Source organism: Clinocottus analis, unplaced genomic scaffold (assembly GCF_023055335.1).
Source record: "Clinocottus analis isolate CAN_PGR_092001 unplaced genomic scaffold, fCliAna1.0.p SCAF_22, whole genome shotgun sequence".
Taxonomy (NCBI): Eukaryota; Metazoa; Chordata; class Actinopteri; order Perciformes; family Cottidae; genus Clinocottus; species Clinocottus analis.
The window spans coordinates 7,236,657-7,264,555 of record NW_027175954.1 but is presented as its reverse complement, the minus strand read 5'-3'; the positions used below and the strand labels follow the sequence as shown (position 1 = coordinate 7,264,555).

At 37.8% G+C, this 27,899-nt stretch overlaps 1 protein-coding gene across 4 annotated transcripts in view; it reads left to right on the top strand.

Moving 5' to 3' along the window:
• The window catches only part of ctnna2 (catenin (cadherin-associated protein), alpha 2), a 281,855-nt gene that overhangs the window by 208,946 nt on the left and 45,010 nt on the right, over positions 1-27,899 (top strand). For 3 of the 4 annotated variants that reach the window (XM_068588776.1, XM_068588778.1, XM_068588777.1), the window contains one exon: positions 4,701-4,853. In XM_068588776.1, the coding sequence (XP_068444877.1) occupies positions 4,701-4,853 (153 nt within the window). Of the gene's footprint in view, positions 1-4,700; positions 4,854-27,899 lie in introns of those variants that run through there. The other variant, XR_011078175.1, reaches the window with a different exon arrangement.

Genomic DNA, 27,899 nt, shown 5'->3' with positions numbered 1-27,899 from the left:
TCAAGTTTTACAAAAAAAAAAAAAAAATTATACAGACAGTGTATGGTTCCAGATGTGTATAGTATTTTAATTATTTAGTAGTTAGGTTAGTTGAGCATCTTGGAATTTCTTTTATCCCAGCACGTGTTCCATGAAAAAAAAAAAAAGGTTTGGAAACACTTACCTTAAGGCTTGGTCACTCGGTAAGTGAAAAGAAGACCTGGACATTGAGAAGAGTGTCTTAGTGATAAATCTCCATCCTGTGAATATCTGCTACCTCTGATGGTGTTGAACAGTTAACATGGCTTTCAGGGCACTGCCTGCCACCACAAACACTGATTTGGTTCATCCATTTTCTTACATGTGATTGTGGTCAGTGGATTTGTTCAATAAGTTACTTACTTAGGTTACCTACAATTTAGCAATCAATATTCCAATCAGATTATCAGAATTTCATCATTGAAAAATGTAAAAGAAACTTCAGTAGATGCAGGGAATCAACAGTCATCGTGACAGACAATATCTTCTTGAACACTTCAGTGTAAAAGTAAAACATGTTCACCCTTCTTGTTTCTAAAACCGGAGTCTCCTGGCTAGTGTTTGACTTTGCAGTACACAATCAATCGAGGCTCTGGGATGAGATATCTAATGTGTTTGTCCTCAGACTGTTGATGATCAGTCAGTCCCTCTTCCCCCTTTCATTTCTCCACTCTCCACTCACTAATCATCTTCCCATGCTCCCTGATAGATATCATATATGAGAGCTATTACTTAATTTTTGATTTGCTCAGGCTGTTTCCCCTCAGCCGTGACTCCAGCCGTTTATGCTGTGATTGCTCTTGACATTTTAATAAGAAACTTTCCTGTGGTGACCCAAAGGTACCCACCACTATGTGCTCTGAATCTCAAGTAAAACATAACAGGGTAGCACTTTATAATAATTGGACACTATTTAGCATTGGTAAAGCATATATAAACCAGGAATTAATCAGTTATAAAGCATGATTCCAACATGATTACTCTTTTGTAACTTATTCATAAAGACAGTTATAAATGTGTTCTTGATTAATAAGCTTGGGTTTCATACTTTATAAATGATGGGTTCCCCATTTGTTAATGAAGTATTTAAGGAACATGCATTCAGGAGAAAAAAAACTACTACACGTTAGTTAAGTATTAGATAAGCATGTCCTGTGTACCTAATCTAAAGTTTAAACTTTAGAGCCTTGTGTGCCTTACAAAGCATTTAATACATGTCATGATGAATTCAGTAGTTAGTTACTACTGGTTAGTTAATTATTAGTGAAGTATGTTATGTGACCAAATATATAAGCAGTGGCTCAAAACTAACAAAAGTATCAGTTATCTTCTTAACAGAAAAGGGAAATAGACACAACACAAAGTGATAAAGAACATTAATATGACGGCGCTGAAGGTGTATGGCGGGGGTGTGTGATCTGTGAAGATCACACAGCCCTGCCATTTATCAGTGAGCAACACAGATATTTGCCTGTAAAGTTGTGTTATGCATATGCGTCATCTTTATTTTTGAACAGAGTTTCTTGTTAGCCTCTTCCATATCGGGTGATATTAGTTGCTATTAATGTTAGCTATTTCACTGTTTGGCACAACTGCACAGACACTGACACTAATTATTAAGATATCTGAACATTAAACCCAGATTTGATTGTTGGAAAAACGTATTGCAAAACCATGAGCATAAATAGGCTTATTATATAAGAATATTTCCACAAGATTCTGCAAGATTTTGCATGGATTTGCTCCCATTTAGCCAGAGCATGGAAAGGTTCGGCACTAGTGTTGGGCACAGTTCATCTTACATGCTGGGTGGTATTGAGGTCATGGCTTTGTTGGGGCAAGGGTCAAACAACAAACTCAGAAAATACGTTATTTATGAACCCTGTGGATGAAAGTTCAATTTTACTTTCGAAAAAGTACTTTTTAAAAGACTTTTATGGACCTCAATTAACATTTTTTTGGAAAAATAAATTGTGTGGTTACAAATGAAACCCAAGATGCATTATGAACATCCATAGAACTCCTAAAAAAAGTCTTACATATTGATACGTAAAACAAAACACATGATGCGCTTGAGTCCATTGTGGCACTACGTGACTAGGGAGAAAGATAGCTGTCCCACTAAATTATAATAAACAGAGCCTTCGCTATCTATTGGAATTCCAGGTCTATTTCCTTTAAGTGTTGGTGAAATGCTGAGGGAGTGTTAGAGAAGAGACGGTGGGGGTGGAGCAAGGAGGGAGGTAAGATCTGAAAGATTGAAGATGGATTTCGGTGGGAGCGGTGTGTGAGCATTAGAATGCTGATGGTGCAGGAGAGACTCTGACTTGGGAAATCACTCGTCTGCATCATTTCTCCTCTCAAACCAACCGTCAGAATCAGTTTCACTGTTGGGCATACATGAGTATCCTGAGGCCTCGTACTCTTTTACACTCATCCTATGCATATTATAATCCCTTGTACATGCCATCAACTAGTGATTGCTCCTCAGAAACAACAATACCAACTTGTAACTTACATGAATCCTTCTAGATCAGAGCCCCCTCTGTTGCGGCTCTTTGAGGAATTGACAAAAATCCCAGTGGAAAATCTTTCCTCTTATCCTTGAGTTGAGGTGATATTGGGTCACTGAAAATAAAAATAAATGTTTAAATATTTCTTCAACTGAAATGTGCATCATACTCTGTTACGTCGCTGTCAAGCACTTTACCCTGCAGGTGGCTAATCATAATTCACAAAGCCCAGATGTCAACTGATGAATAAAAAAAAAGAAAAGTCAAAAAGAAAAATAGAAAGTTTAATTCTATGTGGAGGTATTAATTTGCTTTCACTGCCAACGATGCTGGCTGACCAGTATGCTTGATATGTGGCGAGAAATTAGCAAACAACAAAACATTTAATGTTTAAAGACTGTTCCAGAACAAGCACACAGCATCTGCTGAAAAGTATCACGCTGCAGATGAGTGGAGTAGAGCGATATTTCAACTGCTGCAGCAAACTGAGCAAAGTAAATATACTTTCAGAAAGTGCATCACGTCTCCGAACTCCACTACTGCTGCTAGTTGTGTGGCAGCTCATGAGACAATGAGGCGTCTGCTAGTAAAGATGGATCGGTTCTCTTCCGTTTGCGGTGCTCTGAAAGTCCGGCGTACAGCTCAACATGTCCCCCTTTCCTCTCCATTATTGTATTTTTTACAGTGAGAACATTGGTGAAGTAATCACATTTAAGGCCTCCAAACAACCCAGCTCTTGTTTCCACCCTACGTAAATTGATAGTGTGTTCTGTCACAACTTTATCCAACAGCACTAACATAGTGTGAAGATAGTTCTGGCAATGCAAGGTTTTGATCTTCCCTGATTCCCCGTCCTTACCACTAGGTCACAGGATAGCAAGGTTACATAATTGCACTGTTAAAATTCTAAATAAAAAAGGTGCATTATTCCGAATTGCATATTTGTCTAATTTGCCTTTGTGAAAACACTGACATTTTTGTCTTGTATTGAATCTCAGTACACATCTCAGTGATCCAGGATTATGGAGTTCTGGATAAAGGAGTGCGCACAGAGAGTATGAGCTTCAGGTTGTTTACAGCATTTGCAGACTGTCATGTCCACTAGACTAGCCAAATCTAATCTCTTTCCAGAGGCAATAGTGATGGATTATCTGCCCTTAGAAAGGCATAATATCACTATTGTTCTCGTCCACTCTGTGGAGTAGCAATTAAGTTTGTAATTGCAGCAGGTTATTTAAGTGCGACAGACTTACTGACAGACTTATGAATTAAAGTTTTGTTTGTTATATTCATTTCCCCTTGTCAGTCATAGCTTTTAGCCTCCTCTTCCATCTCCCTTCTCGAACATTTTTTAATTCCAAAATATGGTAACAGTGTTTGCTTTACATCTACTAAGAAGATTTCTTGAAAAGTCAAACAAATCACTGTCACCTGTGTTTAATGAACGTTGCACACGTTTCCCTTTTATCCCATCATTTGAATGTTTGAAGAAATGATAACTGAACTGGCCATAAGAGATTTGTGTGTGTGGTGTGCATACAGTTTATCCTTTTTCAGTTCTTAATTGTGAAACTGAACTATAAGTAATTTTTCTTATGAAGACAATTAGAAAAAATAAATGAATGATGAAAGATTTCAGACTGTAAGTCATCTCATGACAAATGAATGCTACATGTGCAGGATGGCACCTTTTGCCCCTATTGTTTATTATTGTCTGTCTTAGTACTGGTCTCATGTGACTAACTCCTTCTTTGTGTAAGATAAAGGACTTGTTGTCTGTACTGCTTCCTATACTGTTCCCTCGGGCATCTCATCAGATATCCCAGTGCGGGCCATCAGGGTCCATTTACTGTCTTATAAAACAACTAGTCCCCTGCCAGTTTGGTTCAAAATGATTCCATAAACAAAGATATAAGTCGCAAAGTCTGCCCCAGTAAAGGGTCTTATGGGAAAATGACGCCTCACAAACAATTTACACTCCTGTCCGTTGAGAGATCTGCTGTTCTTGTTCTTTTCCTCTTTCTGTCCATTCACCCCATTTTGTTACTACATCATAGTCATCGCAATGCCAAATGATGTGCAATCACTGACAAATGTAAAATAGAAAACTTATCTGAAATAATATTCATTTTGTGACCTCTTCCTCATCTCTCTCCTTCTGTATTCTAGTTGAGAAAGGCAGTGATGGACCACATCTCAGACTCTTTCCTGGAGACCAACGTCCCTCTGTTGGTGCTCATTGAAGCAGCGAAGAGTGGAAATGAGAAGGAGGTCAAGGAGTACGCTCAGGTGTTCCGTGAACATGCTAACAAGCTGGTGGAGGTCAGTCATGAATTATACTGCGGGTAATACCTACATATATAGATGCATAATATCTATGTATATATGTATGATAATGTAAAGAGATGTATGCATGTTGTGTGTGAATACATGAGTAATGCAGGTTACCATATTGGTGTCTTCAGATCTCAACTAGATCCATTGTTCCCACTGAGCAATACAATACTTCCGTATTATCTCTCTTCATATATATTTAAAAAGAGAGATAATGCAGCATGTACTGCACGACGAAAGACCAGATGTAAATATTAGAAATTGTAATATTGGCAACAAAATATAGGTTTTTAGTAATTTGCTATTATTTGACAGTGATTACAGAAACTGCAATAGAACATGCCTATTGGAGAATTCCAACAATCTAATTTATTACACTGTAAAGCAGATATATAATTAAAACAATGTGGTATTTTAAGGTACACAACTTATGTTTACCATTATAAACACACAGACACACATACAGTACTTATTTTATAATTCTGCACTCATCTTGTATGTATATTCTTACGTTCTCTAATTTAATGACAAACAGCTTTTCTCCCAGACAGTGGGGGAAATGTTATTGAATTACTTGCAATAAGTTAACTTAGCAGAATGGAGATACATCTTGCTCCAAAACGTGCTCATCTTCTTAATTGCTTGTGCAGACATTTGTGGCTAAAATAAAACCACAAACCACAACTTGGAGCTTCAACCGTCATTGACTTTAATTTTAGAAATAGTATGCTTGTTGTGCAATTCCACATGCAGAGCTCAGCTGCTTTGAGTAATGTTGCTGGTTGCAGCTGCAAAATATACCTGTGTGCTTTACTGCTTTTCTCTCCTTCTGTGTTTCATTGTGGTGATGGAAATAGTCAATGACAGCTCAACCTCACGGATGTGGGGTTTTTGACTTGCTGATTCAATTACAAGCGTTTTTGTTTGAATATACCATTTGAAAAAAATGTTTGAGAATTTGAATTTAAATCCCCCTCTTTATCCAACCACCCTTTCTATGTGTATGTCTCCATGTTTTTCTTCACTCTGCTCAAAAACTTAACCTGGCATTAATTAAGCCAATTGCGGAAGTGGCTTATACCTGCTTTCTTTCTGACCAATGGGTGACTTCATAGTGGATCTTCTTCTACATTTCATGGTGAATTGGAACGGCCTGGCAGATCCAAACCTGAGTAGTGAAATGTTATTGGAGGAAAAGTCCTGTGATACATTCCTATGTCCTTTAGTGAGCGTTGCCTTTTGTTCTCATGGGCCTTTCAACTGAACCTTTAGAAAGCTTTTTGTGGGTCTCTCTTTACATACTGTCACTTAAAACAGCGCTGCTGCTTCCTTTGACATTAGCAAGAGAGTGAGTGATTTGTGTGCCCTTTTGGTCGGCCCAAGCTGTTTACTGATGAGGGAGGATCTGCTTGATGCGACACTCAAAATCTGTCCTTTGCATCCAACAATGTTAAAACTTTGTTGAGCTCAAGGACATGTTCGGCAAATACATTCTATTATTCTGATAAAAGAAAGGGGGAGATGTCGCATTGCTTTTGCCCTGTGCCTTTTTTGGGTTTGATCTAAAAATCATTTAGCAACAGTTAGGTACTTAGCAGTTGTATTCATCCAGTGACTAAACATTAAAAATATAACAATATTAATGATGAGTTTGAGTAGAAGAAATAAAAGCATAATTATTGTAAAGGTCCCAACGCACTCAACACTTTAAAGTACACAATTGTTTAAATTTGTCAAACATGCACCGCTGCAGTACCTGTTTGGAGAGAACTTAATTAGGGATAAAAAGCTACGTTTATGTTTCCCTAGAGTATGATTTTATTAAATAAATAGATTATGAATTAAATAAAAATACAATACTGGTTCAAATTAAAAAATGAGATGGCAGTCGGTCACACTAGCTGTAAAATGTGAACCTAAATGCTGCTTGTGACTTGCTCTCTAGTTTGTGTGCTTTCTGCAGGACAACATCTGTACTTAGACAAAGATAGTTTATGAGGTAAGATAACTTGCACTCGGTAACACCTTCATGAGTGTGTTTGTAGTTCCCGGAACATCAACAAGTTGAAACATCTTTTAGCCTGATTGTGTGATGTCAATTTCACATTATCTAGTTAAACTTCCATTCATAGCATATTCATATTTTTAAAATGTGTTTACAGGTTTCTGTCATATACAAACATTTTGCCTAAATAGCAAGCTTTCCCTAAAGTATTGCGTGTTCAGTGGCATGCCAAGTGAGTAACTTTCAGTGTGTCTAGGCATTAAGTAGAAATATACATTTTTGCCGACTGCAATTAAATTGATATGATATTTTTTAGAACGTCATTGCGGTATTGCAAAATCACTAATTCACAAACTGGAAAATTCCCAACAAATAAAAATTGCAAGTTCCCTTCATATAAAGCTGGGGTTAGACACCGTTTTACAAATTACAGGCCAGTTTCTTTCTTTTACAATTCTCTAAGATATTGGAAAAACTCTTTATTGAAAGATACACATTTCATTGAGTGGCACAGTTTGCTGACTGAAAACATCAAAACATGAACTAAGCTGTCACACTAAGAAATACTATGACTCCAGAAAATACCGTTCGACTCTCCCTCAGACATTCAAACTATGTGTCTTTATAACTGTACCAGTATAATCCAAGGAATATGTATGGAATATCATATATTGCAAATATAGAGCATAAGCTATAATGAGCTTGCATTGTATCCTTTTGTCTGGGTGAGCATGCACATTACTGGTCCCAGCTAGCTGAATAGCTACTACACTCAGGGCTATCCTATATACTTGGCAATATCGTTGTCATTGCTGTCATTATCATTATTCGCGCCATCTCAGACACAGTCATCATAACCGCCACCATCACAATCCTTTAATATATTAGGCTAATTAACATCCTGATCAATGTCACTGCAGTCATCCCCCTGATGTCAGGGAGGAGCTGTCTTTATCCATTAGCCTTGAGTTTGGACATGAACAGCAGTGTCAAAGTAAAGAATTGCCCCCTCATCATGTCTACTTTGTTTTCCTAGGATTTTCTTCCATTTGGCTCCTTAGTGCACAATATCTTTCTTTTCCCCACCATTAGTCTCTACTCACCTCAGTGACAAGCCAAGTTTACCCCAGAGGCTCTCATCATCCTCATTACACCATCACGACCAGTGAAAGGAAACCACTAATTATTAAGGTGGGAAAAACATTGATTTTAAGATGTCTAATGAACCTGTGATAATCAGGGAAATCTTCTTTACCAAATTAGATTTTTGCATTAGTATTGTTCATGTCTTCTTGTTGAGCTCTGTAATTATACAAATAGTTGCCCAGTCTACATTTAAACAGCCGTGTTACTAACAACCTTTCACGTGCACATGTACACTCTACCACTCATACACATTTACACACATGCTATTATTTTTTCGTTGATCCTGCAGTGTGGGACGACACAAGGTAGACATTGAACTGCACCTGTAATGCCCATATGATTTGGTTTCTGACAATCTCTGTTTCTTTGGAATAATTATAATTTAATTGAGCTCTCCACAGAAGTTGGATAATTTCAGCTTTGTATATTTGTGGGGGAAAATCAGTAAGAAGTGGTTTAGGTATATTACAGAGACATTACGAGTTAGTTATTCCTCAGTATTTGAGGGGTACATTGTGGATTCAACAAATGTATTCCCAAGGATAATTTTAATGAGAATTGCGTAATCCTAACCTATCACCAATCCAGGCATTTTTCATGCCTTTCTAAGGGGCCGATCACACAGGACGCGACTTTTTAAAGCGCAGCTGCTTAAAAAATGCCTTGACAAAAATGCACCGGGCGTTTTTCCCAAAAAACTCGCTGGGCGTTTTTTACATTTTTTTTTAAAGAGAGTACGGTGAATAGCTATCCGCGAATTGTGTCTCGATGACGAGTGCTTTCAGTTGTACTTTCGGCTGAGCAGGAGTCAGTTGGAGCGTCTTCTGAGCATTAGAGTAGTGTTTTCATCTAGAATTGTAAAGCTTTTTGTAATTAAATACCGCTAATGTTAGTGCCTTGTCGGAGTTTTCCATTTTCTTTTGAATTCCCCGCTGTTCATACCACACAAAACCAGGAAGGAATAAATCCCGCCTCCTGCTTGATCCGATTGGCTGACTGTGCCGAGTGTGACAGTGATGAGCTGCGCAACTTTTTTGTCTTCTATATACCCTCTATTATTATATGTTTTCCATGTTTTAAAGTGTAATCTAGATCAGTTATGAATATTTCAAGTCAACTGCTGAATTTTGGCTGTTAATAGATATATTATTCTATTTCAAAAAATGAATGAAAAATTCTCTTTTAACTATTTGCTCCAGCAATATTGTAGGTAAAACATTAGTCTTTAACAGACTTTGAATTTCCTTGTGTTTCAACATTTTCCATTATTGAAGTATTTATCAGCAAATGTTCTTTTTTTCACAAACTACTCGTGATGAAAGTAGGCGTAGTGTACAAAATCCCTCGAACATCATTACACAAGTTGAGGGACTGGTGTACGTCACCTCCATATAATTCACCATTTGCACAGTTACATTGAGAGACTAGAATCGTTATCGTAGCTAAAGATTGGTCAGATGCAGGTACTTAATTAATGATACATTTTGATACACACATACACAAAATAGTTTTTTAAGACACTTCTGTGTTTTTAAATTATTGAATATACATGTATAGTTGCCATTTATCAGTTTATACTTCTCTATATCTGCCTCTTACATATATGCTGCAGGCTGAGCTCTACATTAAATCAGTGTTGCCCACACGGCTTGTGCTAATTCCATCACAGGATGAATATGCAGTCTTTTAAAGTTGCCATGGTTCCTTTTCATTGCCACGACAGCGAGAATGAACATCCACCAGTAATTCTTGGACCTCCCAAGGACGTTATGCTCCATCACTATTCTAATGGTAGATTGAGGTTTTTATATGACCTTGACTCCGTCTTGAAGCATTTCTCTGTTACAGCGGTGGCGTTATGAAGGACACTTCTATCTGCCTTATCTCCTGCAGGGCCCGATCTCTGCGATGCGTTTAACAATCAAGAGCAAAGTTGTTTTATGACTAGACAAGTCTTTATCAGACATGTTTGCAATGTATTCTGGCATTCTGTATTCTTTGTTTGTCCCAAATGCTGCATTGACAGCAAAACCCATTGAGCTATAAGCACATTAATTAGTTATAGTAAATGCAGTGTTTTGTTTAGTTTTTTAGAGCTTTCTCCATCCAAAACTACAAAAAGCTAGGTTGTTCATTTTACTTTCATCAGTTCATTCTCCTTTCCTACTTTGGATTTACAGCATTGACCTTACTTTGGACATGAGCAGAGTCAAGGGGAAAGACATACCTCCAGTGATTATGTATGATCAATATGGAGTTGAATGTAACCAATACTGAATTGGCCTTCAGGGCTCAGCGACATGAGACTGACTGCTGCAGTAAATATTATTCTGGGGGCCACTGCATTAAGCACTTTACTGGACAGTTAACCGGGAAGTGGATGGATCACTGTTGGAACAGGTCTATCCGTGATGACCAGAACCTTTAGACCAACATTAATCGTCTCTTTTCACACAGAGTTATTAGTCCCAGAGGAAATCTGCCTTTGGAAGATGTAGCCACAGACGTGCATAGAAATATACATCACACCCCGCCCAGTCAACCATAGGTATGCCCTTTTTGGAGTTATTTTTAGGTGTGCTCACAGACAAAAAAATGAGAGACAGAAAGGGATGTTGCTATTCAATCAGTCTCAATAGAACCGATTTGTGTTATTTAGATTCTTACAAGAAAGCCTTTGAGTTAGCACAGATTGGTGCAGCCTGCCTTCAGCAAGATTGAAACAAGATTTATCCTCTTTCATTTTATGTTTTTTATTTATTTAATAATTGATTAATTGGTTCATTATTTTCTCTATTAATCGAAACCTTGTGTTACAAATACAGAACTGGCAGTGCACATTCACAGTGCAAACATTTTTAACAATAAAGAATTTATAAAAAATAAAAAAATCACACTCAGAACTCAGATTAACAAGAGATGAGAGTTCCAGAACTATATAACCACTCAATGTGTCAACGGATAACTTATGGACTGCACTTTACCTAAACAAAGGTTATTAATTAAATATTGAACTACAAATCCCAGCAACACTTTCTCTGCATGTCACAAAGCCACATTATATCGGACTGTTGAACACAGGTCGGCGTTCTGCACCTCAGAGGAGATATTTACACATTGCTTCTCTTGAAGCCCCTGCAGTATTTTAAAACAAAGAAACATGGTTTCAATAAGACGCTATCTAACACAACATGGGAATGAATGAGTAGCTAGCGAGCTAACGACAACGGTTAGCCTAGCTGTTGAGTTATTGTAGCAAGGAATGCGACTATACAATGAATCCATTTTAGTTCAACGAGAGGATACAACGGGCGTCACCAAAACCTCCTGGACCTTCTGTCTGCTGCGCTCAACTTTTTTGTTCAATATTCAAACATCTCTGCGACTTATTGAGTGGCATAATAATTGTGTGACACAACGAATTGATAATGAAATTGGTTGCCAATTTTTTTAATAATCGATATTTATTGATTTTATAGATTCGTTGTTGCAGCCCTAGTCCGGACCATATTAAATGGTCTGGAGTACAGACATTAGTAGGCTACATAACACAAACAAACAATGGAATGGGTCAAACCTGTAAACTTTTCTCACTGATCTACCATTATTACCCATAATGCTTAAGTTGATGTTAACATTTGATCAACCAAAATATGTTTTGAGTCTGTAATTACAGGATACAACTACTCTAGATTAATAATCTCAACAAAAGTAAAAAGGCATATGTTAAAATTCTACTAAATGTTCTTAAAGATCCTCTTAACAAAGATGCTATTCTGTAGAATTAACCATTGTTGTGTGTGGATACTCTTTTTGTTATAGTACGTTTTTTAGAGCTTTAGCATGTTCAAATGACTACTTGTTCCTTTTTGTTTACCTAAAGCACCTTTTTATGTAGTCGTCACTTTTCAGTGGTTCTTGTTTGAGAGAGATGCTCTGCTCACCAGTTTTACAAATGACGACTGTCCAATAACACTAGAGGAGAGGATAATGTGAATTCCATTATTTACCATGTAGGAAACGTTGGAAAAACTTGCATTCTCATGAGGGCTGACACCCTCTGGTCGGTTGGTAGATTGATGGATCGATTTGCTTTTGTCCCACCAAATTCTCATTGATCTGACAATTGTTGATGTTACTTTGAAAAAGGTGAAAAACGCAACTTAATCCATTATTTTCAGCAGCTGGAAAAACGCAACTTAATCCATTATTTTCAGCGGCTGGAGGGACATGTGTGTTTTTCTGTGTGTGCGAGCGTGTGTATGCGTGTGCGTGTGTGTGGGAGAGACATCAAGAGACAGAGTGTATATCGTTAATGAAGGGTTATGTGTTTTGTTGCTCTTTAACAAAAAAGAACAATGTGATTTTTACAATTATTCAGCTTAGATCACTCCTGTAGGCGGGGGACAAACAGTGCGCTCTGTATTGCTCCAGATTCTCCTGCGGGAGTAGCACAGTACAGCTCAAAGTGCCTTAGTGCTCAGTCTCTCTGTCTTGTTCTCTCAATCCTTAGTCCTTATATTTGTGCTACTATAATCATAATTCATTAAGCTGGCCATTTGCAAGTCGGGATCAGTTGACTAATGCTTATTTTTTCTAAATGGGCGGTGAAGATTGCCCCTCCGAACTTGTCGGGTGGGTCCAGCGGATATTAAAAAAAAACTGACCAGCACTTTACTTCTTGATAGGATTTAAGTCTTAATTCATAAGAATCATAATATTTATATATTACATATTTTATATGATATGTTTATGATATAACTGCATCTCATCGTGGGACTCATTCTACATTTGTAAATCATTTAGGTGTAAGTATAAAATATATAGGTTAAAAATTATTCAATATACTGCAAATAACTTTTCATTAATTTAGGCTACCATGTATAGTGCACTGTTGACAGTTATGTTCATCAAACTGTGCAGGTTTAGTTTTTTCCCATTGATTGGTGAAACTGTGAGTAAATATTTCAGTCAACTAAGATATTCTTTGGTAGACTACAGCCCTAATTACCCCAACAGAGACAAAAATACTTTTTGATGGGTGAGCACTGAATCTGCTTTGGTGTTTTTTTTTATTATTCTCTAGTACTTGTACTCCATGCTTCTTTGTGCTTTTCTGATTTTCAAAGATGTCAAGTGGACTAACATCAAAGTTTCGTACACATAGCAGGCCATGTCAGAACAGAAAGTGGATGTCAATTCAGTCCATTATAATTCAGAGACAGAATTTTGAATAGGCATTGCTCTGAGGAATAATAGGGTGATTTTCAAAGTATAGGGTGTAACAGAAAAGCAAAGTCGGCTCCATCATTAGGTAATAGAGAAGAAATGTATCACGACTTACTGGTGATTGAACCAAACTGGGCAAGACAGTCCTTGGTCAATGACTAAGGTCAAGAGAATCTAATATGCTGACAATATATCTGATATCCCAAGAGACAAGGTGCCATTAGAATATCTCTAGGGAGGTCTTTAGCTGTGGCAAGAAATCTTTCTGTCCAGTAAAGCGTTTAGAAAATATGGGCTGTGTGAGGTCAGATGAAAATGGATGAAAAATGAAGACAATCACGCTTAATTACTGACCTTCCTATAGGTTGTCTGCAATTTACTGCAAACTAAACCAAATTAATTGAACTGGTGTTATTTGGATCCCTGTATCATTAAGAGCCATTTAGCAAGAGACAGTTATCACTTTACATTAGAAGTTTTCCCAGGAGAGTTGAAGGATGGGTTTAAAGCAGGAGATGACGCTAAGATACTGAGTGATACAGGTGCTTGCTGGTGTTCTATAAAAACAGGAAGTCACTAATTGTGGCCCTCCGATTTGGCCCACTTTCCAACATGGTCAAAAGCAGCAGTGGCTGTGAAACAGAGCTCATGGAGAGAATTGAAATACCCAAATTAAGCATCTCAGCCTGAAACTACAGCAACTAAACCCAAATATATTGAAAATATGATGAAAAGTACCTTCAGCTGTGTTGACACCAAATGACTCACTGCCGCATCAGTGTGCATTTGTACAGTGATAGTGTATAAAATGTTAGGAGGGATTGTGAAGTACAATTCTTACTTAGTTCCTTTTGGCAGATCCAAGCACCGGTACCCTAACTTCTTAAATTGACGTGAATCAACGCATGTGGTTCATCCACAGTACGCTTCCGGCATTACCGCACATCTATCACGTCAGTGGCTTTAATGAGTTCATCTGGAACTCTCAGACTAGCTGTCACATATTCGTTAACGTTATCACTTGTTCCAGCAGACATCTGCCAACCAGCATAACATCAGCTAAAAGTGAACTCTCTATATGGAAATCCACAGCAGAGGGACAGTGTTGCTGTTTGGGAGTTCCTGGGGAACTCTTGGAGCCCACTGCTGTAGTTGTGGGGTGATACCCTAGTCCAGAAGAGCCCTGCCCTCTCCTTCTATAGTGTATATGAAGATAGATCAAATATATACTGCATGAATGCGTTTCATTTTCCAGTTGAACTTTTTGCAGTGTCATTAGTTGTTTCAATGCCAATACATAGACAATTGTTTTTTTCTTCAAGAATTCTTACATTAATGTTTCGGTACCTTTAGTTTAGTAAATGATCTAAGTGCTTGACACCATTAGTATGCTACATAGCACATCAGTTTTTTATTACTATTATCAAATAGTTTGTCAGGCCATGGTAGAGCAAAGCTGTGTGCACCTAGCCCCTTCCTGCTTCTCAGTGATAATAATAATGATATCATTCAGTTTTGTGTCAAATAATAACATGATTTGTCCTCCTTTAGAGTTGTTTATTCAAACTGTATGTTTTATTGTGGTGTTTTCAAAGTTGCTTTATTCAGTATGTTTGAGTCACCAAATCACATTCAAGCACCAGTCTACACCAGTAAAATGTAATACAAACAAAACATTCAAAGCATAATTAAACAGTACATACTTAAATATTTTGTGGCACATTGATTCTAATAATATACACTGACATTTGGCAATTTCTCTCTCTTGGCATCTGTGTTAATTCCCCTGTGACTCAGTCCATGTGTCTCAGAGGGAATTGGTCATCAGCCCTTTTTAGAAGAATTACAGTTGTGCCGTCAGATGCAATGAACCAATCTTTTAACCCTGAGCTGAAGTTGATATGTTTTTGTGTTACATCCTTCCTTTTCACCAAAGACTGCCTCCAACCGTCCTCTGTCGTTTTAGCGCATTTAACTCAAAGGTCCATTATCGCTCAGAGAACGCATACATTGGTGACGATCTTTGTGTGACACATGTTACCCAACCTTACCCAAACAAATTGCTGTGGTGATAAGCTTAGCTTTGAGACAAAAGCGTCAGCACTCTCGCTAAGAGCTGGGTTAGCTTCTGCAAAGGTGCTTCTCGATGAGCAGCGGAGGAATTCCTGTCATGTTATTCAGATGTGACACTAAGTGGATTACACAAGATTAAGTACGACAAAAGAGAACGCAAAAGAGGAATACAACTTGACACTGCAGCATGCTTCTGTGAACATAGACATCATATGGTAATATGATATATAGCCCAGCATAAATCCTTAATTATGTCATGTGCCCATGGGGGCTTAGTCATGTCCCGTTTGATGTCCCATAATGCCTTTTTGCCTGTGATTTATGTATCATCTTCATTTTTTCCAGAACGTGAAGAAAACAGTGTTCCAAGGTGCAGAATGGTCAGACCGGCCCTTTTTTGTCTCGATTGTAGAGACTGTACGTAAAATGGATTTTATCTCATTAGTCTTGAGATGATTAATGTTCAGTATGCATTCTGAAGACAAATTCAATTTTGAAAATCTAGTAAAGAAATGATTAGATGATGACCTTGAAGTAGATCATGCTGTTGAACAATTCATAACATTATAATATATTTGCACTATTGTGTTTAACCTCTAGTATGGATTAATCTATTTGGGAAAGCACTGCAGGCAATACCTTAGCAACATAGTCACTTTGTAGTTTTACTACTGCCTGAGTAGCATGGAATATGTGTGTGTGTGTGTGTGTGTGTGTGTGTGTGTGTGTGTGTGTGTGTGTGCGTGTGTGTGTGTGTGTGTGTGTGTGTGGGGAGGGCGGGCGGGGGGGGGGGCACACTTAAGGAACAATGCAATGGGGTCCAACATGCACTATTGGCTATCTTGTTTGTACACCAATCAAATATGAAGCTAGTTATTGATTCTGCAAAGGGCATATCTTTGAGCGACTCAACATTTTTGTATGTTACCTTCATAATTGATCTCATCTTATTTTTAATAGTCAAAAGTAATAATAATGATAAACCCCGGGTGTGTGCCCTTCCTCGTATAGATCACGTCCCATTTCCTGCATAGCGGGGGAGCAGGAACTGCTTGCTTTCAAATGGGTGTCAATGTGAAGCACACTGCCACTGGAGTTTTTCCCCATCATGCCAAAACCTTCTGTTATTGAATTTCATGAAACTTCAATTAAAGCCTGTCTTGATTTTATCCTCAGTGAAAGATGTGTAGTGTATTAGAGCACTCTATTCTTCTCACATAAGAACACAGTCTAAACACAGATATTCCTTTTTTTTGACATGATATTCAAAGTGTCTGTGAGTATACTGGAATATTTGTTGAAAATGTTTCTGCAGTTCTCATCTTAGGGTACTCGGGTCACATCTGTGTCTGTCTCATGCCTAGCTGTGTACATCACTGCAGTTGGGTCTCACTATTTCGTAAAACACATACAAAAAGGACATTAGCGATCAATTCAAGATTTTGTATTCTATCATTTTCAAATGCAGGTTGCATTAATATGTTCCATCCGTACAGGGATCAGGACGATTAAAAAAAAAATCTTTCCAGTTATCAGTTTTCTGGACACATGGGTCTAATTTTTATTTGATGTTCTAGAATGGCCCAGAATATAGTCTATTCATATGAAATAGATCAGCAGACAACTTGCAATGCCATGTACGCACAGAACAGGCCATCATTTTCCATTTTTCTTATCTCTTTCATTGATGGAGGGACCTTCGCTAGCCATCTTTTGTCTATTAAAATTTATCATCCATAGAGCCACTGTAATGGACGGTGAGGAGAGCACATAGAAATCTCTAGCAGCTTATTTCAAGTGAAAATTGACTCTTTGTACCCGATGATGGATATTTTTAAAGAGAGATCTTAAACTCAATACTGAGGATGCCTAGCTCAAAGATAGATACATGAAAGCACTGGCTAAACATAATCAAAGTGGTGTGCATTGTTTAGCCTACTGTGTCAAATACATCTTCATTTTCAATCATGTTTGCTAAAAAAACAAACAAATAAGAGACCTTTAGGTGGAATTCCAAATGATTTCCTTTGTTTAAATTGGAGCATTCCTCCACAAGAGGCTTGTTTAAATCCATATTATTCATTTTATAGATTTGACCACGAGAGTAGCAGTGATTCTCTGGAAGCTTATATTGATCACGGCTATTGACGTCTCTTTTAGTTCCTCACTCAACCTGTTCACCATCAGCATTGCTAATTCTCTAAACCAGGTGTGTAACTCTTTTCCTGTGGCTCATCAATTCAACAACCTCTTTATAAAAGGGTAAATTAAACCACGTCCCACGACCATTTTCCTTCACCAACAGCAGGTTAATGGCTCATCAAGAGTCTGTTCTCTCTCCTGAAACTGATCTTCTCATTCTCGTGCCTACTCGTCCTTATACAACTCTATTGGTGACATTGTGCTGTGAGTGTGAGAGAACACACATCTACGAGCTCTCACAATTTGGTTCTTTTGTATGAAAATATTGCTGTTTTAAAATTTAGAGGAACATGATGCCAGCTGGCAAGCTAGTATGCATGGTTTTGGTGTATGGTTGAAGAAAGAAAGAGAGACCTCAGAGAGTGGAGAGCCACAAACAAAGGAGTCAGTTTTCTGGCCTCATCATTACTGAGTTGTCCAGTGGTGTCTGTCAGAGGTGCGGGACTATCAGAGGTTGGTGCAGCAATAATAAAGGACGTCTCCCAGAAGGCAAAAACTGTCCGTAGGCGCCTGATAGTCCAGGGGAATTCCAGCACACAGGTGAAACAGAGGAAAAGATTACTGCATCCTCTAAGCGACAGCTAAGCCTGTGATGTGTTGCTGCACAAGCCGAAACATGGCTTTCAATTTGGGAGTTATGGGAATACTCAAGGAAATTTAAGTTATATATATATATATATATATATATATATATATATATATATATATATATATATATATATTTATATATATATATATATATATATATATATATTTATATATATATATATATATATATATATATATATATATATATATATATATATATATATATATATAGGTGAGCTTGGGGTTTTTCATGTTTATAATTACATTTGCTTACCTGTCGTTCGTTAAACTCTTTAAAAGGTTCGGGCTGTCTGCTTGAAAGCTGCTTGGCCATGTTTGACGTGTTACCTCCCTTTGTCTGTATTGCTTTAAAGCACGTTATACAGACGGGTCTATCGGTGTCAGTGGGCTTTCCCTCACAGTCTGCACTGTCTCCAAAGCATCTCCAGATAACACTCCTGGCGTCTTTTATTTCTACAAGCAGAGGACGGTCGGCAAGAGCTCCTGAGCTCCGGCCATGTCTCCCCCGGTCAGAGAGCTGCAGCTGCTGCTGCTCCGCCGGAGCCGTAAGCCCCGCCCCCCTGAGCGCCGTCTCCATGCTCTCTCTGCATGCAGCATGAAAGAGAGCGAAGCAGTTTTAAGGAAGAGCTATTTTAAGAAAGTACGATACTTAAAATATGCAAAATCGTATCATTTTTAACGTACGGGTATCGCAATACTTTGTTAGTATCGGTGTATATATATATATGTGTGTGTGTGTGTGTGTGTGTGTGTGTGTGTGTGTGTGTGTGTGTGTGTGTGTGTGTGTGTGTAATGAGTCAAAATACTTTTTCAGTATTCAGGGAATACTTTGACTCGTTACACTAAAGGTTCACTATCTTTCTCTGATTCCAAAAGTGATTGTGAACTGCTGACTTTCTCACCTGGAAAATATGTTCCTGTGTGAAGAGCTAACTTGCCCTGTGTTGGCATTAATTCAATATCATGCTGGTTAACCAGAGAGGAAAACGCTGCTTTTTTTAAGAACAAGCTACTGTAACTGCACTTTTCATTAATTTTGTCTGAAAAATAGCACCCCAAAACATCAATGTTTTCTTTTTTTCAACAGGTTCTGAAGCTTTCCTGCCACTGTATGTTTTACCTTTTACATTGAATTGCTGTTTTGCCTCAGTACAGTTATTTAAAACTAGAACAATTCTCCTCTGTCATGCGACTGCGGTAAAATGTACAGCTCTACTGCTACCAAGCTTTATTGCAAATGCGGAAGTGAAACAAATCTCGAAGGAGCTGCTCCACAGCCCCGTCTCCCCTTCCCTGAGGTGGAAAGCCCTAGTTTGAGTGTTCACTTACATCATCAAAGGGCCCCTCTGTCTCATGTAATATTAACATGTGCTAAATCAGTGGCAAACAGCAGCAGCAATGTTTACACAGCATTAGCACAGACTTGCAAAGCCACATAGAGAGGGGTTGTCTTTGTGTTCAAAGATTAGGAGACTCTGACAAGCATGGGAGGCTACGAGATTATAGTATATATGTATGGGTTTGCTGTTTTACAAATTTACTAATTTAGGCACAATGCATCTGTCCTCCTCGAGAGCAGCTTTGCAGATTATTATACGAATGGTTTCAGATTTATTTTTGCTAAGTAGCCTCACAGTAATATTACCTAATTACCTAACTCATTTGTTTTCTTTTTGGTGTTCTTAGCTTCTCCGTGGGACACATGTGCTATTGAAGGAAAACCCTGAGTGCGGATGAAACATGACAATAAGAAAATGCTAAGTTTCTTTTGTTATGCTTGAAAGAAGAACAGGCAGAAAAATATGGGAGATTAGGACTGGACAGGCATCCGCATTTATCTCAAATATGTCAGACTTTTTGACACAGGCTTAAATCTAATAATCAGAAAGCTTTTGGGGGGATGCAGGCTGTCACTGTGAAGTCAAATTTGCTGAAAATTAAGTCCATTAATCACATATCACATGCTTCATTTAGCCCTTTTCTCTACATACCCCTGAAGTATGTCTGTGTGGGGACGAAGAGTAAAAGAGAATGAGGGCTTCAGCTGGAAAGAGTGAGAGAAAGAAAGAAAATGTTTGGTGGTGCAGAAGAAAAACCATCAATTCTCATTATGGAAAACAGATCATCTCTCCTAATTAGAGCCACAGCATTTTACCGCAGTAGAAATGCAGAATAAGGCAAGCTAGCAATGGCAGGCACCACCCATGGCTGATTAATTAGGTGAGAGAATAAAAACGTACAAGGAACCTGTGATTTTGCCCTAGTTAGCTTAGGTTAGGCCCTCAGGGAAAATATATGTGGAAATATATCCATTTTCAACGCCTTTATGATGTGCTTCCTGTGAAACATGGCTGCACCTCTGTTAACTTAATTTGTCTTGCTGTGTGTCTCTTAATAATTGCGAAAGGAGCAACGACTGTACTGTAACTTCTAACTTGATTTATTCAGTAATATAATGTGAGAATTCCTCCTCATTTGGTTTTAGCTGTCTTTAGGTATGCCAAAATGGCCAAGGGAGGTTGGCTCCAAAAGCAAGTCAATCCTCATAGACCCTCTGTTAAAATGTCCACATTTACAACATACATAAACATGATCACAGCCTAGAACAAATTACCCGTAATTTTCCAGATCTGCATTTTTTCATTGGAAATCCGTAATGTCAGTTTTTTTAATGCAAGTGACCTCACATTTTGTAGTTCAAATTAGGAATGAGAAATGCTGTCCTAATCTCTTTCTTAATCATAGCAATTTAAAGATATTAAGTAACATACATTTACATTTGTTCAATAATCATGATTGAATGGATTAGATGGTTTAGAAAAAGATTTGTTCATTGTCAAATGTGGAGTGACAGGTTTGAGTAAGGAATGGGATTTTGGCACCAAGAGAGAGGCTCAACTGAGGAGCACTATAGATAATTGGGACCTTCCTTTTTAGATGATTATGACGGTGTTAAAACTTTTCTTAAAAAAGGAGTTGCAGGCAGGGGTGGGGGGGATGTCATTAAGTAAAAAAAGTTATATCCTCATTCTTTTAATGAAATATTCAAAGTAAAAGAGGTTCATGTAACCACTAGTCCTGTAAAAGCTATAATGCAACCTGTGTAGTATATATTTAAAATTATAGCACATAAATATTGACATTGTAATACAACACATTTAGTATCCTTTTCAAACAGATTCTCACATTGGTCTCTGACTGTGCCCTCAATTGTTTCTAGGGGTCCATTCATATATTACCTGCTTTGGGGCCATGTTCAGTCATTCTATTTTTGCCTGACAAATTCATGACCATGACTCGTATAATCCACATGTCTGCTCCTGCTGCCGCTGTTTTACACAAATGAAATAAATAAAGCAGGAACATAAATCCAGCCATTCACAAACAGGACATACACCTAATTTAATTTCCTTTCTTCTCTGACCCAATGCAGTCTTATCTCTCTCCTCAGCACTTTTTGTGCCTTGTATATTTACTTTCTCCTCTCCATTTCCCAGTTTCTCGCAAGACTTTAATACTGATAAGTTGTGGTTTGTTTAGCACAGGTCACAGGTGACGACTATATACTGGATAAGGTGGAAACAGAGTGAACACAGCAGTGCAGCTCAGGCCTAAACAAACTCATAACGCAAGCAGAACAATGCCTCGTGCATATTCAGCAGGAACTGCTCATCACACTATATTTGATCCGATTCATAGAGTATGCAAATGGGACACAGAAGCACACAAGGCATTATCGCCCCCCTGCTAGCTGCTCAGATTATGAGACCACCCTATCCAGAGGTAGACACACTAGCTTGCTCTTACCCGGGATTAATGCTGTAAACACAGTCTACTGGACTATGTAACATTGTTAGTACAGACTGTTCTTTGTGCTCTAATATGCATTAATGAGAGCGTACGCTATAATGTGATTTATTGTGTCTTGTGAGTGTAATGTGTGCTATTTTGGGTTCATTTAATCTTTATGGCTGGCGGAAGGGAGGGGAGGGGAGGGGGCACATGCTGTACATCTATTTGATTTAAAGATGTTGGTCGAAGCAATGTGACACGTAAGTGCGTACATCTGGGTATCATGCAGCTGTTCAACACAGATGTGATGTGCACTGTGGGCTGATGTGTGATCTGCCATAAAACGATTCAGTCTTAAATGATCTCTCACACGCTGGCGAGACCACACACATACTCGTGAAAACATCTCATACCAACACACGAAACTGGACGCCTGCTCGCATACTCGTCAGTAAAATCATGCACTTGGATTCATTTGTTTGTATGCTTGTTTTCATTCGTCTGTATACATTTGTGTGTGTGTGTGTGTGTGTGCGAGTGACAGTGAGAGATTTTTAGTAATATGTATGTGTTGTAAGAACATCTTTACATGTTTTCTTATATATATATATATATATATATATATATATATATATATGTATGTATGTATGTATGTATGTATGTATGTATGTATGTATGTATATATATTGTCAATATTTAAAAGCCATGGTGAAAATATTCTTTTGTAGAAAGAATATTTTCACTATGGCTTTTGCCATGTCAAGAATGCTGTAAGGACACTTTTTATAGCAGACTCTGGAAGGTGGACCGCGTATTCACCGCTCTAACATAAGAGCAGAAAGACATATTTGCAAGTTCAAGGTTATCTTTTTTTATTATTGTATATCTAAAATGAAGCCAGCAGTATAAACACAATATGTATTATTTATTTATACTTGACTGTATATTCTACAGCGTAGAGTGCCAGTACTTGGGTTAATAAAAGCCAGAAATCAGTGTAGCTGAATGTAAAGCTTAAACATGCACAGAATGATTTGCACACACAGTCACAGATTAAGCCACATGTATAGTCAAATAGTTATTGAACCCTCCCATCTTTAGTGATGGCAATAGAATGAGGGAATAAGGTATAACAGTGCTCAAGATATTTGGTGCATTTCTGTAATGTGAAATTAAAATATATTGATAATTATAGCTCTACTTCTACTTCTTCTATTACATTTAAAAGTCAGCTACAAAAAATGAAATCTATGTAGTCTACCATTTATATATGGTGTACCTCTGCTCCCTGCAATAGCATCAACAATGCAAAGAAACTTAGATCATTACTGTACCTCGAGGAGGCAAATTATATTTAATTTTGCTCTTTCTTTGGTCAGAAATGAACTACTATGTCAGCCCCTGCTTTCTCTGTCACCGTGGCAACAAACATCCCCAGAGTAATAAAGCAAAACAACACTTAGTCAAGACCGTCATCGGGAGACATTTTTACCACAAAACAAAGGTGTACAGAGAAAGAGGGTGTCTCGAGTGATCCAGGGCTGTTTCACATATGATCATGAGCCAGTAAATATTTGTGAATAACTCTATTATAAAACATAAACCCCGCTTTTATGGCTAAAACATTTTAAAAGACACCTAATTTGCGTTAATGCCATAATATCAACATGCCTTTATATGAGTTGACCTTCTGTTACTAAGGGACGTACAGACTGTTCAACTACTAGACAGTTTTGAGGTTAGGTAGAAAAGAAAAATGTATAAAAAAATATGTACAATGCTTAAAAGGTTCAGTTACTGTCCTCATACACACATTCATGTAAATGCCTGCAACTCTCTGCATCATGTTGTTCATCTTACCTGTGAGTCTGCGGTTTATTTTTTATTAGTTAGCTAGTTTATTTGTTTTATTTTTGGGGCACTTTTTTTTTGCTTTACTAGATGGGGACTAGACATTGCAATTAAATCTCAAGCATCCTAAACCCGGAGGACAGTAAGACGCAGCATCCTCTTATTTCAAATTGTGACAAGCTTAAGAGGATTGACAAATCCTTCTTGAACATGTATTTTATTCATTCAAATCATAAAGGAAAAAGCTTTGGTCTCATATCAACATGCATTGATAATTTCTTGCACGAGGTTACAAGTCTTCACTTTCATTACATGTTTCCTATTGAAAGCCTTGTGAAGTTTTTGTAACATTGAATTAGGGTAATTGAAATGAAGATTTTCCTTGAGCCCAAGGGTGAGAGAACCACTTACTCTTATTGATAACTTCAGTCACTATGGTGGTTTTATGTGGCAAAGTCACACCCAAACAGATCTGTTACATTAACTCCTAATGCGAGTAAGAATACTTGGCAGTTAGCGTGACTCAGAATGTCACACATTCAGTTAGGAAGCCCTGTCTGCTCTTGTTTTACGGGAGGCCGATTTCTCCACACTGACCTCATGCTATTCTCGGAGAGCAGCTCTGTTGTTTGACAGCCAACTTCTGGTCACTATTTCCCCGGAGGTCAGGCTGAAGCAGACGTCTCTTCTATGAGATGCTGGACTAACATAGACAGAGCTTGTGCCCTTGTGGACATCAGCAAGCAACACGTAGAGCGCAGAGCAGTGACATTCCCAGAGGTATCAGCTGGAAGGACTTGTTTCTACTACCTCCTCCACAGAGCAGAACTAAAAGCACATCACGGCCATCTCAAGTTTGGATTAAAGGGGAGGCGGCACCGTGGCTGTACTGCAAGCATGTCTTGAATAGCTACTCTTTCGTTGTTCTATGTAAACTTATCATGCTGCGGCAAGACTGGATAGCATTTCCTTGCATTTGTTCTGTCAGAAAGTCGCCATTCATATTGTGATGCAGTACCATGGATTTCATTAGCACATGGAGCTTATGTGTCAATCACATATGAGATAGTCAAGCTTATGACCTGTTGGGGGTTGTCACGCAGTCCAAGTAGAGCAATCATTGATCTCATTGTGTTCACCTAGCCTGAAGGGCTCCCAGACAAATTACATTACTGAAGTGGTGCACATTGGCTCATGCCACAAAAATCCACAATTTATGAGGTTGCGCCCTGATTTTATTTGTTCACTTGTTTATCTAATTTCATGCATCAAATACAGATTAATTGGAATGTTACTTTCTTTTTCACTCGCTGTGTTGTAACTCCCAGTCAGGATAGGAATTTCACAAGGGCTTTTCAAGTGGCCTTCATGCCCACACTCCCCACATGGATTTTGTTGTTTTCTCCTCTGCCTCGTTCCTGTCAATATGGTTCAGAAACCAGTCATTTGTTAAGATTCAGAATTCCTTTTTCCCCACACAGCTTTATACCACACCACCAAGAACACATTATAGAGGTTTTTACGTGATACACTTGTAGACTGATCATTTGGTAATTTTTCCATCTCGTCTTCACACTATTTTGATATTTTTCTAAATGCATTTCCTCAAACCCTTTACCAGCACTAGTAAGGGACATCCTTATGACATTCGGTAACCATTGACACCAGTGCAATATAATCTGACCATTGTTTGCATCCACTCCATCACTCTAAATTTTCTTTCTCCTCCTCCCTTGCTGTCATTGCCCCTGTTGCATTCATGCATAGATGGCATGCTAAGTGAAAGAGGAGCCAATGGGGATGAGCAATGCCTGCTAAGCTGGTTTTAGTCACAGGGCATTGTCATTAGATTAATGGAGCAGAAGGAGCCATCCGTTCTCTTTCCAGAGGCGAGCTTTCCTTTTGGCCGGGTGGGGGGAGGAAGGAAGGATGTGACGGCCTCAAATGGAGGATGATTTGGCACATTGCACCCCCCCCCCCCCCTCTTTTACTCATGCCTTCTGCTGATCTCATACAACAAGAACGATACTCTCACTGTTTATGCATGGAAACCTCGGGTCATTGACATTGTCACTGTGGGCCCCTCAAATGTTTTTCATAAAAACATTTATATTAGTACATATTCACGAAACACCAATTAATTTAAACATGCACACACATGTTATTCTAAAACCTTTGAGGTCAGGTTGCCAAGTTATCATTTTGCCTATTACTAATTATTAATATGTACTCAACCCTTCACTTTGGTACTACTGGGGAGTTGTAATTGCATAAGTAGTTCCAAATTACATTTGGCTGTGTGTGTATTTGATATATTATTGGTGACTTTATATATATATATATATATATATATATATATATATATATATATATATATATATATATATATATATATATATATATACATATATATATATATACATATATATATATATATATATACATATATATATAATTACAAGAATATTCCCTGCTGTGAACAACATGTAATTAATTGTCTTTTGTTTGTTCATTGACTGTTCACTAAGTAGTAAGTTCTTTAATTACAGTGTTGTCAAATGAAGTGCTACCCAAATGCACAACTTCACAGCTTTGCTCACAGCATATGAATTCATATCCACACACGTATTTCAGTTCAGAATTCAGTAAATTAATTCTGGCAGGAGGGGCAGCCATAAAGAGAAAACCTGAGGAGACTAAAGTTGTGTTGGCTGAAGAGACGAGACAACTGTTACCATGGCAAATAATCCACAAATTCTTTGCTTTCCCATTTCCAGCCAATTACCCCGTACCTCTGTCTCATCTGAGTTGCAAAGGTTTTTGGCTGAAGATTTGCTCCTAGCTGAAGTAATTCAGCACAAGTGACACATCTGAGTTTAAAAATGTTAGTTATAGTCTGTTTCTGAATAAACATCATTAATGTATTCCTCCAATGGTGCATCCAAACCATACTGTACTTCAAGACTCACTCAAATGAAGGCATGTGTTTTCCAATCCATCCACTGAACCAGTGAAATGATATGATTATGTGCCTCATTGCTCTGCACTAGCAAGTGTTACAATGCCAGGCCACTTGCTAGCTTATACATTTTTAAGTGTCTGAATTTTAAATGTGGTTAACAATGTAGCAGTAATTTGTGGTGGGGATGAAGTTGTGGTGTCAGGGTCAAGCACTGTCAGCCATGGTTTAAATTTTGAGTATAATCCTGTGTGCTGCTGTGTACGAAGTCACTACCTTGTTTATGGATTCATGTCCATTTTATCATAGACACTCATTAGTTTGCTCCACTCCTCGATTTTGGAAATTCATGAATCATGACATTAATTTGGCTTAAACACATGTAGATAAAATCCTGAATTTGGAGTTTAAATCTATTAGCTAAATACAAGTGTGATATAAGTGCTACGAAACAAGTGCTTGTCATCTTTATGTGCCATAACTGACTGTTCTTAAGTTGCTTTTGTTCCAATGTAGGAATCTTTTTATTTATAAAATGTGTTTTTCTCCTAATTTTTTCACAATGCAAGAGAACATGCAGAGCATACAGACACACTACATTAAACATTATAGAAAATTACATAACAAGTTAAGAAAGAAAAAAAAATACACAAGTAGATGAAATAGAATTAACCAAATATATAAAGTAAATGGATAATTCCCCTCACCCGAAAGTAAAAAAGGTTGCTGCATAGGGTGACCTAGCACAAATAGATACCACAATGACACAGTGTATATTGTAATTCAGATCTCCAAATAGTTGCAGTCCTATGGTGCCGTGAATATTGTACCCATGTACTTCAACAAATGAATCTAGAGAACGTCTCACAAGTAGAATGTGGAGGCTCCGATAAAATAGTGGTCAGCAAAATAATAGTAAATGTACTGCACTAGATAGTAAATATCCTTCAGTCTGGTCTGGTGCTGGATATTGTCTTAATGCCTGATTTGCAGTCAAGAAAATGACTCAGAGCTAAAACATTGGAAAACATGTCAAACCAATAATAAAGTAAACTATTTTCTTAAAATGCTAAATGTTTGTCATGAGCTAGTTATTCCTTTAAACAACATAATATAAGTGAGACAAATATGTGTGTTTTTGAGACTGGTAGACAGAAAATATGAAACA